The sequence below is a fragment of the Lynx rufus genome, unplaced genomic scaffold (genome assembly GCF_022079265.1).
Source record: "Lynx rufus isolate CCGP_SWC_20201006 ecotype Redwood Valley unplaced genomic scaffold, mLynRuf1.p SCAF_1, whole genome shotgun sequence".
In the NCBI taxonomy this organism is placed as follows: Eukaryota; Metazoa; Chordata; class Mammalia; order Carnivora; family Felidae; genus Lynx; species Lynx rufus.
In genome coordinates, this window is record NW_025814823.1 from 70,788,335 (window position 1) to 70,804,319 (window position 15,985).

At 39.4% G+C, this 15,985-nt stretch overlaps 2 protein-coding genes across 7 annotated transcripts in view; one reads left to right on the forward strand and one right to left on the reverse strand.

Moving 5' to 3' along the window:
• UBAC2 (UBA domain containing 2) overlaps nucleotides 1-15,985 on the forward strand; it is a 172,547-nt gene that overhangs the window by 85,743 nt on the left and 70,819 nt on the right. The gene's annotated exons all lie outside the window — the stretch shown is intronic.
• GPR183 (G protein-coupled receptor 183) lies at nucleotides 44-15,168 on the reverse strand. 2 transcript variants are annotated; one of them, XM_047081451.1, is made up of 3 exons: nucleotides 15,055-15,168; nucleotides 6,792-6,960; nucleotides 44-1,683 (listed from the first exon to the last, which is right to left on the reverse strand). In XM_047081451.1, exon 3 carries the CDS (start codon nucleotides 1,666-1,668, stop codon nucleotides 580-582), a length of 1,089 nt encoding a protein of 362 aa, XP_046937407.1. In that variant the 5' UTR covers nucleotides 1,669-1,683; nucleotides 6,792-6,960; nucleotides 15,055-15,168; the 3' UTR covers nucleotides 44-579. The 2 variants fall into 2 exon arrangements, with proteins under 2 accessions (XP_046937407.1, XP_046937398.1); XM_047081442.1 differs by lacking the exon at nucleotides 6,792-6,960.

The window sequence follows — 15,985 nt, forward strand, 5'->3', positions numbered from 1 at the left end:
TTCTGTTCTCTCCTTAAGTAAGCATTGAAAGACACACTCTTAATTTTGTAGCATCCTGCTCTTTATTCCAAAAGAGTTCTTTGAAACAAAATTTTATGACTCAGAACAAAAGAAAAGAAAATGCTGATATTATCAAGGAGATTAAAGTCTAAGATTGAAAGAAGTGTGGGTCAAAGAAATATGTTAACAAAAAGAAACATGTTACAATATTGACATTTTTACACTGGCAATATACATTCCTACAGTCTTTTTTTCTTTTGCCAAATTATTGGTAGGAAATACTGATGTTTAAATTTGTCATTAACATAAAAAGCTTTTTATACTGAGAGATATTAAAATAACCTCCCTTTTGGTATAGTATTTTATTTACACATTAGAACTTTGCTTTATGTTGTTTTCTTGAGTATAAAAAATAATATATACCAGTTTACTTCCAATTTGGAGGTGGGAGCTCATGCCCCATGAAAGGAATTTACAAGAATCCTAATTGGAAGTTGAACAATCGTTTTGCTTTATAAGAAACGTCCACCAAAGTTCTCATGCAGTCTCTTTGCTATAAACTCAAGATTTAATTCGTTTTTACTTTCCATTTAAAGACTTGGAATGTATCATTGTTTGAGTTTCTGTCATTTCACGTGAGTTTTCTTCAGGGGCTGACTTCACGGCGCTGGAAATTGATACACTGACCTGACGCTTCAACATCTTCATAACCTTTCTCTTGTACCCTTTACACGCAAAGAAATATATGAAAGGGTCCATGCAGCAATTGAAGTTCATCAGACATACCGTAAAGTGCAGAGAAATCTGGAACGAATGTCTTTGGCTACATTCCAGTAAATCAGGAGACTGAAGCTTCTTAATCATGTGTTGAATAATTGCAACATGGTAAGGTGTGAAACAGAGAACAAACACAACAATTATAAAAATAATTGTGTTGAGAGCCTTTTTGTTTACACCAGATTTCTCAGTCAGTGGGTTTTGTTTGGCAGTTTTAAAGAGTTTGCAACAGATTTGAGAATAGCAGATGAGAATGACGAGGAGAGGGAGCACGTATCCTATGAAACACGCACCCAGCAGAATCCAGGGAAGAGATTTTGTTTCTTCAAAGTTCGGATACTCCATGCATGTAGTCCTTTCTTCCTCCTGCTTTGACATAGGTTTTATGAGCAGTGGGAGTGTTTGAGCGAATACTACAATCCAGACAAATATGCAAATGCCTTTTGCATGTTCAATTCTTTTCATCTTGTTGTATCGCAGAGGGTGCACCACAGCAAAGAACCGGTCAATGCTCAAGCAGGTCATGAAGTTCACACCTGCGTATGTGTTGATGTAAAACACGAGAGCAGTTATCCTACACAAGGCCTCACCCATTCTCCAGTCAAAGCCCAGTGCATAGTAGGCTATCCGTGTAGGCAAAGCAGTGGTAAAAAGTATGTCAGAAATCACCAGATTTGTTGAATATAGGGTGGTAGAGTTGATTTTTTTCCTGTTTTGAACAATAACAACCAAGGCTAGCACATTTCCCACAAGCCCGATTATGAAGACAATGCTGTAATGCAGAGGCATTAGTATCCTGGCTGTGTTGTGGTGTGAATAGAGGTCACAGTCACTTTCCTGAGTTGCTGCAGAGGGTGTAGTAAAATTGTTGTCCATTTTTGTATCCATCATTGGTGTTCAAAGTCTCTAGAGAGAACCAGGGAGAGTACTTTTAATTAGAAGTGCATTTAACTAAAAGTAATATAAACTGCCTTTTATAGATCAAACTTTTAAAATTTGTGAAAATTTATAGAATTTTTAAAAATCTGTGATATTTTACACAGTAAAGGAAACCATCAACAAAACCTTAAAAAGGTAACCTGGTAAACTGGAGGAGATATTTGCAAATGATATATCCAGTGAGGGGTTCGTATCCAAAATATATGAGGAACTTTTATGACTCAAAACAAAAATAATCTTGATTAAAAATGAGCAGAGTACCTGAATAGGCATTTTTCTAAAGAAGACCTACAAATGGCCGGCAGACACATGAAAAGATGTTCAACATCCCTAATCATCAGGGAAATGCAAATCAAAACCACAGTGAGGTATCACCTCACACCTGTCAGATGGCTAATATCAAAAAGACAAGAAATAACAAGTGTTGCCCTGGATGCAGAGAATAGGGAACCCTCTTGCATTGTTGGTGGGAATGTAAATTGGTTCAGCCACTGTGGAAAGCAGTATGGAGCTTCCTTAAAAAATTAAAAATAGAAATACCACATGATTCACTAATTTCACTACCGGGTATTTAAAGAAAACAAAAACACATATTCAGAGAGTTAATATGTACCATTTTAGCATTATTTGTAATAGTCAGGATATGGAAGCAACCCAAGTGTCCATTGGTAGGTCAGTAGATACCACACACACACACACACACACACACACGCGCGCGCGCGCGCGAATATTACTCAGCCACAGAAAGGAGATCTTACCATTTGCAACAACGTGGATGGATCTAGAGGGTATTATGCTAAGTAAGACAGAGAAAGACAAATACCAGATGATTTCTCTTATACATGGAGTCTAAAAAGCAAAACAAACCAAAAAAAAAAAAGCAGGAACAGATCCATAAATACAGAGAATAAGCTGGTAGTTACCAGAGGAGAAATGAGTGGGAGGGAATAGGTGGACTAGATAAAGGGGATTATTAAGAAGCATACCTCCAGGGGCACCTGGGTGGCTCAGTTGGTTAAGCATCTGATTTCAGCTTAGGTCTTGATCTCACTGTGAGTTCAAGGCCCACATCAGGTTCTGTGCTGACAGCTCAGAACCTGGAGCCTGCTTCGGATTCTGTGTCTCCGTCTCTCACTACCCCTCCCCCACTCGCACTCTGTCTCTCCCTCTCAAAAATAAACATTAAAAATTTTTTTTAATTTTTTTCTTTAAAATAAAAGAAGCACCCCTCCAAAAGAAAAAAAATCTATGAAATGTAATATGTTTACATATATAGTAACAAGAACAGAGAATAAAATTTATGTTTTTACTTACAATTTGGTGATTTTGGCAAAGCCCTGGCAAAGGAAATAAGAACCATCTAAATAGAGCAAGTGTATTTTTGTGATAAGAGGGAACATGCTAACTTTTTAGGCAGAAATTCCCTCCTGCCCCACCTTCTTTCAGAATCATTGTCTGGTTAAGAACAAAATCATGTGTGGCACCCCACATTTCAGATGGGAGCAAAACTTTGCTTTTAAATTGAACTTCAGTTGGATTTTTTTTTTTTTCTAAATGCATATCACTGCCAGGAAATGAAATCAGTCACACATTTATTTAGTGAAATACGAACTTACCACAGTGATCTGATTTGTGTTAACCTAAAAAGTATGAGAAACAGGCTAAGGCCTTGTTAGGAACTGAAAGTTAGGTTTTCTTTTTAAAAAGAAGAAGATGATGACCACGACAACCACGACAAAAACGACGAAAAAGAAAGAAAAAACTGAAGCCATTTCAGGGGAAATGTTAAGATTAATTCTGAACTAGATCGTTCCACAAGTATGCCACTGATGCTTGCAGTGTGCGTTCCTACGTTTTGCGTGCTTGTAAGCATTACACGTTGTGGTGTCTTGTGCTCTGCTTTATTCACCTCACGTGTTCATGGATCAGTGGCATCTATTTGTCATGTGTAGATCTTACGTAGACATTTTATAGATATTTCTGCAGTATTCCAGTGTGTTAGTGCATAATTTGCTTAGCTATTTCCTTGATGCATAGTTGGGTTATTTCCAATTCTTTTCTTGTTATAAATAATGTTAAGACGAAATTTAAAGTCCTGCGTTGAAAAGTAGAAAACAATAATAAATCTCCTTATAGGAGGCTGAGCTTTGATAAAACTTAGGAAGAGCAGAGTAGTAAATTCTGTGATGTTATCTTTAGAAGAAAAATGATACTCTGATAGGACTGTGTGCACAAATCTCATCTGAAAGTCACCAAAATTAAGGGAAAATGTCTGTATGTCTAGTGACGATGGTTTATTTTAAAAGAAAACAACTCTCTCCCTAGCCATATCAAAACACCAACTACTACTCTGACCGCTGTATTAAATGAACTGCATCTCTGCTAACTTACTTCTAACAGTCTTAAACAGTGATAGCAACAGACAGTGGGGGTTTTCAGAGCATTGCTCTAATGTTATAGGTGTGTGTTACATACAGTGTTGATAGGTTAATTGTTAAAATATGGAAATACAACCTAAAGTAAAAGGGAACAAAACTGGAAGTAGTACTTTCTGTTAATCAAGAAAATATAGGAAAAGAGACTATGAGAAAGAAATATAAATAGATTGAACTCACCTATTAAAAGAGACTATTGGTTTGGATTAAAAAAAAAATCCAGCTGTATGCTGTTTAGAAGAGAGAGGGCTCAAAAAAGTGACTCAGAAAAGTTGAAAATAAAGATATGGGAAAACAAGTATCAGGCAAATCCCAACCAGTAGAAAGCTAGAGTTAGCAATACTAACATCAGAAAAAAACAGAATTGAAGGCAAATTCAATATTAATAGGGATGAACAGGGTCACTACAGAAGTTAAAAAGAGGAGTTCACCCAGAATATAAAAACAATTTTGAACTGTGCATGTAACAGCAAAATTTAAAGGAGAAATTGGAGATTTTAACACATCTTCATTAGAATATGTCAGATAAAGATTAAAGACTTAAAAGATTTACCCAGTGAGACTTCACAGAATTTGTGCTGAAGGTACATGAACATTTTTTGCAAGTTTGTATACTAGGTCATCACAGGACCTCAGAGCTTTTAGAAAATATGTTACCTAGCAGCTGACATTCCAGTGACTACAGTGCAACTAAATTAGAAATGAACAATGCAGAGATAAAGGATACATTTAGAATCTAAAAAAGTATGTTTCTAAGGAACTCGTGGGTTAAGAAATCACTATAGGATTTTGAAGCACTTAGAACAAAATGACTAAAATACTATATGCCAAACAATGGGATGCAGCTGAAGTGTTAATCTAAGATAGATGTAGAGCCTTGAATGCATTTATTTTATTTGCAGATTTTTTATTTTGAAATAATTTTTATTTGAGTGTAATTAACGTAATGCTACATTAGTTTCAGGTGTACAGCATAGTGATTCAACATCTCTATATGCTTGTGAATGCATTTATTTTTTAATTGAATTTATTTAATTGAAAATAGATAAATATATAGTTCAGGAAGCTAGAAGAAAATTGTTTGCCCAAAGAAAGTAGAAGAAAGTAATAATAAAGATGATTACAGAAATTAATAAAATAGAAAACAAAACAAACACCTAATAAATAAGGAATTTCTGTTTTGTGCAGAAAAAAAAAATAGAGTGATTCTTGAAAGGGAAATCATGGGAATTGCAATTGTGGAATGAAAGTAGAAAAACCTTATCCAGTGAGTTGAGAAAGGCTTCTTGTGAGAAGTAACTTTTCAAGAACTGAGACTAGACATGGAGAGGTGAAAATTTCAGGCAGGGCTTGGGACTTGGGAACAGATAGCAAGAACTTCTTTTATTTTTGTACTTTCTGTGAATTTTTTTTTTCTGAAAACCTCAATGTGTATGCTTTATTTTGAGGAATATTTCTCAACAGGTTCGGGAAATGCTTCTAAAACAAATATTAGGTTAGAAATTCTCCATATGAATAAATGCCATTGTAGAGATTAGGAAAGTCACATTAACATAAGACTCAGAGAAGAATGTCCCATTGCTTGCCATGTTGTAAATGTGTGTCCAGCTTCTTTACTGAAGTGTGGCACTTGGTAGAGCCAGAAATGGCAGGGGTTTCAGAACATCTGATGCTCAAGAATATTTAACACAGTGTTAATTATAAAGATGCACATTTGCAAGCAAATCAAATGTCCATCATCAGGACATTGGCTAAATATTTTATGGTATAGCCATAGAGTGGAAATGACATTGTGGATGCCTGTTTCTTGACAGGGAATAATGTTCAGTAAGGAAAGCAGATTATACAACATGCCACTTTGGAGGAAAAGCAATTATGTATACATACATGTACACACATCTGCATGGATATGTATGCCAGGACGTAATTTTGTATAAGTAACTTTTGAATTTTATCCATAAACTCTTAAACTTTTGTTCTTTTTAAAAAATATTTATTTATTTTGAGACAGAGCAGGAGAGGGGCAGAGAGAAAGAGAGAATCTCAAACAGGCTCTGCACTGTCAGCACAGAGCCCAATGTGGGGCTCAACCTCATGAACCATGAGATCATGACCTGAGCAGAAATTAAGAGTTGGTTGCTCAACCAGCTGAGCCACCCAGGTGCCTGAATATGTGCTTAAATTTTTAATACTAAACATGAATTTAAATTTTTAATACTGAACATGAATTGACTATGAAATGAGTAAATAGGCAAATAACTTCATGTGAGGAAAAACATTTTTTTAATTCAGTTCTTTCAAAAATCTTTCATCTGACATACATTTCAAAGCTAGCCCTTTAGTGCCCTTCACTCAGATTGATGCATTAATTTTTATTAGGTGCCTACCTTTAAGTCCTATCTGGAAGAACACTTGTATTGACCCTTGTGGCTAAGTACTGCTGTCTGCTCCCTACTTGCCATATGAGGAAAGCAAGTGCCATAGAGCTTAAAAGGTCATGCTAGATCCTTCTCTCAGGTGACCTGGCTTCAGGTCTCCTACCCTGTCCAATTCTTGGCAAGGGCAGCTGGTTCATATTGCCCTTGAAAAACTGAGAGTTTGTGGTTTTGAAGTGGTCTAAGCTTTAAGAAGCATCTTTACCTGTAAATAGCCTGGGAACAAGGTGTCCCCTCCGCTGCAGAGCCAGGCAACGATCCTTCCTAAGGACAGTGGGGTCCCCACTTCTAGGACAGTGTAGATCCCTGATGGGGAGACTCTTGAGGAACCGCTTACTGCCCACCCTTGTCCTGAGTCAGTCAGAGAAAGACACCTGCACAGTGCAGACAAGTAAATGGGATGGCTCAGAAATGGTCTTTGGTAAAGATGAATCTAGGCTGTCTTGAAATCTTGTGATGTTTCAGTACCCTCTCGAAGGTTGATTCTGTTAATGGCACTAGTATGTTACCTTAGTTCTTGATTATATCTATCCTGGGCTATTCATGCTATAGTTTTAGTCATTTTTATCTTTTCCAGATTGAGAGAAATATTCTTTCATGTACTTGACTGTTATCCCATTCTTACCTGAATCAATCCCAGTTTATTATCATCATCCCTGAGATATTATTTTATATCCTCCTTTAATCATTGAGGACTCAAGATTACTTTCTTGAACCTTGACTTACTCCATTCTTTTATTCAGCAAAAATTGTTTTCAGTGCCTTCATATGCTAGGTCCTGAAATTACCGAGATGATATCTTTCAATATGGGAGGGCCTGAAACGGAAGGATGAATGTATGATGTTGGGAATGTGCTGTTATCTGAATGAGGGAGCATTGTCTCACTGTTGTTTAAAGGACTCCTACTCACACATACTAGGGTTCTGCTTGCTCTTTGGATTACTGTGTTCCTTACCAACCTTTGGATTGCCAGTTGTTCTTTTAATCATTTTTTCAGGTATAACTAACTTCCTCTCACCCTCCCTTCCTCCTTTTCTTCCTTTATCTGTTTATTTTTTAATACATTTTAAGTATTTTACAGTTTTTAAAATAAGTTCATCTTTTTTTTTTTTTTTTTTTTAAGTTAGCTCTATGCCCAACATGGGGCCTGAACTCATGACCCTGAGATCAAGAGTTGCATGCTCTACTGACTGAGCCAGCCAGGCACCCCTTAAGTATTTTACATTTTTATAATCTTTAGACGACAGCTCTGTCATGTTATTAGGATAAATATACTGAGTTGTACTTGCAGGTACTATGACTTATCATTTCACTGCCTAGAGAAAAACACGAAGTGTTTGTTCTTCATCTTTTTTCCTTAGAATACTTTTATCTATAAGAATTCTAATTCCCTTATAATGCTTTCTAATGACAAGGTATGTGTGGCCACTAAACTGTCCTTAGTGCCCCACACCCGGAGGAACATGAATGAGGACTGAAGCCTTTGCCCTGTGGGCACAGTTAGTAACTGGGCTGCATGGAGCGTGGGGGCCACATTCAGATTCCACCTGAGGAACCCGCTTACCTCCTGACAGCTGGCTGCAGCCACCCTGGCAGCCATCTGCGCCAGTTCTCTTACCAGTTATGTCACTGAGCAAAGGGGTCTATCCCAGTTTTGTCTCTGTAACGCAGTAATGATAACTCTACTGCCAATCTAACATATGCAAAACAGCAAGCTCTCCCGTAGCAAAATATCCTCCACCGTATTTTTACTTTATTTTCGGAAGTGGGTCTGTGTGTGTTCTCTAGAGTTGATTTCATTGCTGCTAGAGTAGCTAACATATCTTAAGACATTATCATCTCATTTTTGCATAACCGGACGTGTTGACATGAACTGACAAGTTCTTTCTAGCCACAGAAAGGAAAATAAAAGGCTCCCCCCCCCAAAAACTCATCTATTAGTATTTAAGAAAATTGAGCGCTAATGTAATTTGTTCCTGGAAATATTTGCCCTGGCTACTGACTTGGAGGCATTTGTGATTGTTCACAGACTGCGGTCCCAATTTACTTGCTTGGATAATTATTTTCTTAGATTTTATTTGTGGCAGAAACAAAATAAAACCTTCACTGTACTTGTAGATTTAGTGTGAACTAGAATATTGGCTTTTAGTTTTTGCTTTAAGATTCTGAAATGTCACCTTTACCCCTAATATTTATTCACTTAATAAGCATCAACAGCCTTAAATGAAAAGGAGTTAAACTTTTAGTAATTTTGTTTAAAGTTAGGCCTTAGCAATGGATTGAATGGCTCAAGTCATGTGAAATGATAAGCTGTAAGAGGTGACTTCTCTATAAGGCCAAGTCTGCTGAAGACCATGTTTACACTTCAAGACGGTCTGACTCAAAGTGCCCATGGTGGCATGCACCAAAAAGGAAGTTCTAGGAGCGCACTTTCAAAAATAAGAGCCGAAGGGGCGCCTGGGTGGCTCAGTTGGTTGAGCGTCCGACTTTGGCTCAGGTCATGATCTCACAGTTCGTGGGTTCGAGCCCCACATCAGGCTCTGTGCTGACAGCTCAGAGCTTGAGCCTGTTTCAGATTCTGTGTCTCCCTCTCTGCCCCTCCCCTGTTCATGCTCTGTCTCTGTCTCAAGAATACATAAACATTAAAAAATTAAAAAAAAATAAGAGCCGCAGAAATGTGGACTTAGAGATATGAATTGTATTTGCATATTATTAAATGAGGAGTATTGATTGATCTGATTCTTTCTCTGATTTCTCTGGAGACACTGTCCTTTGGCTGTATTGTTGAAGAGAGGTAAGGTTGAGGGGAAGTTTCTGGAGTGGGAAAAAATGAAATCATTGAGAAAGGAGGGGGTGGGCGAAAGCTTGGGTTCAGTAGAAGAGCAAGAATTCGGTGTGCTGAGGAACCAGGCAAGCACAGATGTATCACGATAGCAGGCAGAAGCTGGTCGGTGCCCTTGAGAGGAAACCTACTCCACGGAAGAAAGGAATCGTTGCTTCTTCCCCTGGTTACCTAGCTTTATGAGTATTTGTCAGTTACTTGAAAAAAACCTTGCTCTGACTCACACAGGGACTTCTAAGTTCGGTCCAGTGTCGCACATGTCATGGCCTACCACTCAACCAGTGATTTTTTGCCCACCTTCTTTTTAGTTGGCTAAACAACCATCACCTGGGCAGTTGTGTGGGCCATTTGCCCATAAAGGGGGCAGGTGGGAAACATTAATTCCTAATTGTGGGAAAGAAACCTGAGGCACAGCCGGGTTGTGACCAGCACTGGCACAGCCTCTCTTCACTCCATTGGCAGAGTCAGGTTGTGAGTTCCAGTAAGCTGCCACTCGGCTATTTGTTTCACAGTCAGTATGCGCCCCAGTTCACTTAGTGAAATAAGTCTTTCTACACTGTCAGGTGATTTTTTTTCCCCAGCCAGCTTTGAGTCCTAAGTTGATGGCTCACTATGTCTATGGTCAGGATTCATTTTTGGAAGGATATAAGGAACGTTGTCCAGGAAGGTGGGACACTGATAGCTGCCTGAACTTTCTCAGGATAGAATCTCACACCTGCCAGAGTGTTTATGTTCAGAGTGCGGTTGTCTGTGGTCGTCTGCGGTTGGCCTGTCTGAGGGGACCTCCCTACCCTGCCTCTGGGTTTGTGGAAGTGTGACCCTCCTGCTGACCCCATGGCACAGGCTGCTTCTGACCACCTCTCAGTAGGTCTGCAGAGGGTCACTTACAGGACAGTGGACAGAGAACTACTTCTTTGCTTTTTTTTTTTTTTTTTTGAATTTTAAAATTTTTTTTTTCAACGTTTTTATTTATTTTTGGGACAGAGAGAGACAGAGCATGAACGGGGGAGGGGCAGAGAGAGAGGGAGACACAGAATCGGAAACAGGCTCCAGGCTCCGAGCCATCAGCCCAGAGCCTGACGCGGGGCTCGAACTCACGGACCGCGAGATCGTGACCTGGCTGAAGTCGGACGCTTAACCGACTGCGCCACCCAGGCGCCCCTTTTTTTTGAATTTTAGAGAGAGGGGGAGTGTGTGAGCAGGGGTGAGGGGCAGAGAGAGTGAGAGGGAGGGAGGGAGGAAGGGAGAGAGATCCTAGGCAGGCCCCAAGCTGAGTCTGGGGCTTGCGGCACTTGATCCCACCACCCTAGTGTTGTGATATGAGCCGAAATCAGGAGTCAGACACTGAACCTACTAAGCCACCCAGGTGCCCTGAGAACCTCTTGAAGACAGAAAAAACAAAAACCAAAAAAATGTGTTCGCCAGTTTGTAGTTTACTTTTAGTGCCTCTGCAGCATCCTGACCTAATAGGCACTGACTGAGGAAGACCACGTCGCCTTCCATAAACACATGCATTGGCATTGATGCAAAGGTGAAAGGGGCCTGACATTTGAATTACTTGATTAAACACCTACTTGCACATTTAGGGTTTCATATATTCCAGCTATTTTTCTTTCCCCTTTCACTGATTTTCTTTGTGTGGCTTTTGGCAGCTTTAACAAACTGTGAGTAGGTTGATGTGAAAGTTACCAACATGAACACAAAGGAGGTGGTAATACTAAAGACAGGAGTTACATCACATAATGTTTAGGAACTGTAAGAAAACAGAATCCCGCTATGATATGCATTTCAGTGAGGAAGAAAATACTGTGTTTCCATGTGGCATGATTTGACCTATAAGTACAATAACTGGATAATATAAAAAGATTCTTTTTAAAAAATTTTTTTTTAATGTTTACTTATTTTTGAGAGATAGAGACAGAGTGTGAGCAGGGGAGGGGCAGAGAAAGAGAGACACAGAATCCGAAGCAGGCTCCAGGCTCCAAGCTCTCAGCACAGAGCCTGATGCAGGGCTCGAACTCACGAACTATGAGATCATGACCTGAGCTGAACTCGGACACTTACTGACTGAGCCACCCAGGCGCCCCATAAAAAGATTCTTTGTAGTAAAGATCTCAGTCTGTGTTATCTTTATGTGCCTTTTCTCCTTAAAGTTCAAGGGAGTTTCAGGTTTTGTTTTTTGACTCATTTCATGGAAATTAGTCAGAAACATTAAATATCCTTATTTTGTGGATAAGCAGAATTCCAGAGAGATTCGATCATTTGCTCAGGGTCCTCCATCAGTATAGGTACCAAGTCAGGAGTCACAAAGGTGTCTGGGACTCCATGCCGTCCCTCACTTGCTAACTCCTATCAAGTCAGCGGTTCCTGTGCCTGCAGCCTCCTGACTGTCTCCCACACTCGACCTCGCCTCTACACCATGTGTTTGTCGGTCCATCTGCCTGTCTGTATACTACTCTCACTCCCACTGCCTGCCTTCAGGCCTCTCTCCCATCTCTCTGGAGCTCCTGCCACACCTTTCACAGTGCCTTTCAAATGCCGCACGTTGAACCCTGGGCTGATGGGAAGCTCTCTGACTCCCTGTGGCTGGGCTCTGCCTTACTCTTCAGCTGGCTCTCTGGCCATCTTCTCCCTGTGATGCCCTGGCTCCAGCTTTCCTAAATTATGTGCAGTTTTTTGACGTTCTGTGTTCTGTCACAACTCTGTGCCTTTCTGGCGCTTTTCCTTCTTTCGGACGCCTCCTCTTCTTTGTCCTGTATCTTCAGCTCTTACTTTCCTTCAAGACTTAGTTCAGAGTCCGCTGTGCCTGGAAGCTTCCCTGATCTTATCCTGTCCTGCTCTGTTGGAGCACCCTCCAGAAAGACAGCGTGCAGTGTCCTCGTGAGGGCACTGTGTTCTTTACTAGCACCTGTATTGTTGAGTTTATTTTTTCTGTTTCCCACCAGCCTGTGGAGTCCTGTGCGTGGGAACTGTGTTAATTTTGTTTATCTCCAGCTGACCCATGACTGAGGCACAATAGACACCCACTAAAGAATGACAGAGTCCCAGCTTTCTAGATCCTTAGGCAAAGGCTCTTTATCAGAGTTCTTGATTAGTAGTAGGAACCAGTATCATTAAGCGCAGACTCTCTTCCAGGCACTGTTCTGGGCACTCTACGTATATTCACTCACTGAATCATCATAGAACTTTCACAAACCCATGTCCAGTGGTGAAACTAAGACACAGAGCACTTTCATGACTTGTCTTAAAGACATAGCTGTTAAATGTCAGGATTCAATCCTGGCAGTTTGGCTCCTAAAATCATATTTCGTGCAAAGTGTTTTATCCCTGGCTCCTGTTACCAAATCGATCTGATGTTACTGGTAGAAAACAGGTTAAAAAATAGGAAAACATCTCAAAAGTTTAACATGTACCAACTCATCCTGTCTGAACTAGAGAGAAGAGAACTGGGGAGCTGGAAGGAGGGAGAGGAGGAGGGAAATATGCTGATTTAAATAAAGGCACTCATTAATTTACTTATATTTTAAAGTAAGTAAAAGGTTTTACAGATGAATTTAAATTTTACTATTTTTAACAATATTTCCATAAAACAATTTAGACTGAAAGAAAATGGTGACTACCTAGGATAGCTTTGATGCTATTAATTTATATTTATGCTACTTTTTAGGTGTTTGTAGACTTTTAACAAAATATTTTTTATTCTTTGAGCTTTCAAGATACCACAAGGATCTTTGTTAACTCTACAGTTTTCAGATGGTTTTCACGTGCATTATCTCATCTGATATTGAAGCCCTGGGCTTTACAGATTTCTTGGAAAGCTCAGGAACTACATGGGCTGGAAGGACTTGCACACCGTTAGCACACTCCATGCTCTGTGGCCTTGAACCCTGCAGTAGGCCCTTACCCGTGGCAGGGAGGGAGGCATTACTTGTAAACTCCTCTGCTGGGTGGGAAGCTCTTTTTTTAAAATGCACTCTTCTTAAGGATGATGGCTTTCTCCCCTACAACATTTTACACCATAGAGTGTTTCAGAACCATCCTACAATAGATACCTAGTAAATGTCTGTGGATTTCTTAAGCGAAGGAAAGTCATATAGTGATCTGAGGTAGTGTTTATTCTAGTAAATGATTGGTCATGTTACTAATAAGTTCTTGGAAGCCAGTTAAAGTAATTTATAAGAGGCATTCCCACCCCCACCCCTACGCCCGCCCCACCTCATGAAAGGTGAGCCAGTGAGTGAGCAGGCTTTGTGCAGCAGTGTGTTCTTTGTAGCGTTATGTCTCCAAAGTATGATTGAGTCCTGGGGAGAAAGCATGAGCTGAAGTAGTAGCAGAAGTGGATCCAGACAGCAAGCACATATAGATGTTTACCCTCCATAGACTCAGTCTTTATGTAAAATATTCTGTGAAGATCTGCAAATAAGTGTAAGAAAAGTAATTCTCACAAAATGATAGGGCAAGGAAACTTATTGGATTCATCCTTTGGTAGTTTAATGGGTAGAGGGAGGAGAGAATGATAGCAGACAGTGTTCTGGCACTTACCTATGGCAGCCAGTGTGACAAGGATTTGGCAGTATTACTACTCCCGCGAGGCCACACAGTTTAGGAATAATCGAACCCAGGTCTAAGCCTGATTCCAGAGCCCATGCCCTGAACCAATGCCCTGTATTGTACTTGGACTGATACCCCCTAGAGCTCCCAGACACGCCTTCCTTTAGAGGAACTCTCCTCATAGCTTACATTTTGCCAAGAATTTCTGTTACTTCCATTCCCACCCTGGACATAAATGTTGCAAATCATTACATGTACTTCATTGTTTTGTGACATTTTTTTAGGCATATGGAAATTCTAGAAAAAATAGACCTGTTTAGCTTTAGTGATCATCAAATAAATATAAAGCAAGCAACAGATTCATTTTACACTTAACAAATTGTTTATATTTAGAATTAAAATACTCGTGTTGGCTAAGAAGCAGTGAAGCCCAAACTGTCACTGGTTGGTGGGGAGGGGGGTGGGCAGCAAATTGGTAAAATATTTTTGTAAACCAAAGACTACCAGTTTATATATAAAGCTTTAGAAACATTTATACCCTTTGCCTAATGAATTCTAGTATTGGCACTCTGTCTGGAAAAATACTAGAAAGTATAGAAGTAATAGTGTATAGAAAAGACCTTTAGGTATATAAACATGGTCAAATAGTAGAATGTGACAACTTTTTTTGTTTCAAATTGTGCTAAATAACTTCTATACACATGCATTTAAGTGTAGGAATACTCCATTTTAAAATAATTTTGTTCCTTTCCCTTCATACTAAAGTACCCTGAAATATTGGCATTATTTGCTGACATACACTTGATGATGTTTTCTGTAACTGTGAGTTCACACAGAAGTACAAAGTAAGCCCCGTGTTTTGGCACAGATTTCAGTCATGGTCCCTTGTTCTCACCTACCTCGGTATTAGCTAATTAGAACTGCCAGTCAGCAGAGACTAAACTATATTGATACGATTTTTGTTAGAAATATTTATAGTTGTCATTGAATAGATTGTTTTCTTTACTTTATACCTTAATTAGGCTTTTAAAGTTTTACAAAATATTTAAAAGAAATGAAATATCTAGTACTCACCTCTCGGTGACTTGTTGGGACCTCTGTGCGGCAGCAGTCCGTGTTTGCCCAACTGAAGTAGGTTACTTTGGCATGTTGCTTGAGAGATTATGCAGACATCCTTTTATGGTGGTGGCTTTTTTTGTCACGCTGTGACTGAGCATAGCAATGATTAGTTACCCTCATATATGCGTGTGCACTTTTTTTTTTTAAATGGGAAGTGAAATTTTTCTGTTAGTGATTTTTTTTTTTACCAGTTATCCAAAAACCCCTAGGAATTTATGCATTGCTAATATCTGTGGAACTGTATAAGTTTTTTAAATAAAGATTTAAATCAGTATTAAAAAAAATTCTTTGAAAGGAAGACTAAAGCAATAAACCTTAACCAGAAAAAAAAAAAAAGATAATTACTGATGATTTTGTATCTAGATTCTGTGTAAAAGTATGAGTTTTTAATGCTTTAAAGAAAAAAACATCAACTGTGACAGTTTTGTCTACCTGGAAACTTGATGCAGAGAGCAGTTTACTCATTCTCTATCTTAATGAGAAAGAAACAAAGGTTTCTGTGGTGAGTGGGAGAACGATGCTCTTTTGCATTGTACAGGGACAGGTGGATGTTTTCAGGCAGGAGCCCAGCTGACAGGATTGGTGACTGCATGGACACATGGATGACAAGCGAAGAGTTGAAGGGGGACATCTTACAGCTGATAGCCCTGTCCTTTGCAGAGGATGGAGACCTGTGCTATTCACCTTTCAGTTCTAGGTGGCTCAGTTTAAACCAGCATTAGCTATCCAAATGCAGATTCTGTGTAGGCTAATGAATAGCAGTGTAGTGGTCAGAATGAGAGAGGTGATAGTTATACTTACCCAGAACTGACCTGGCCATTCCCAGTCAGTTCTGCGTGCTGCATTTTACGAAGGGCATAGATGACCATGTGATAGGGCTGGTAAG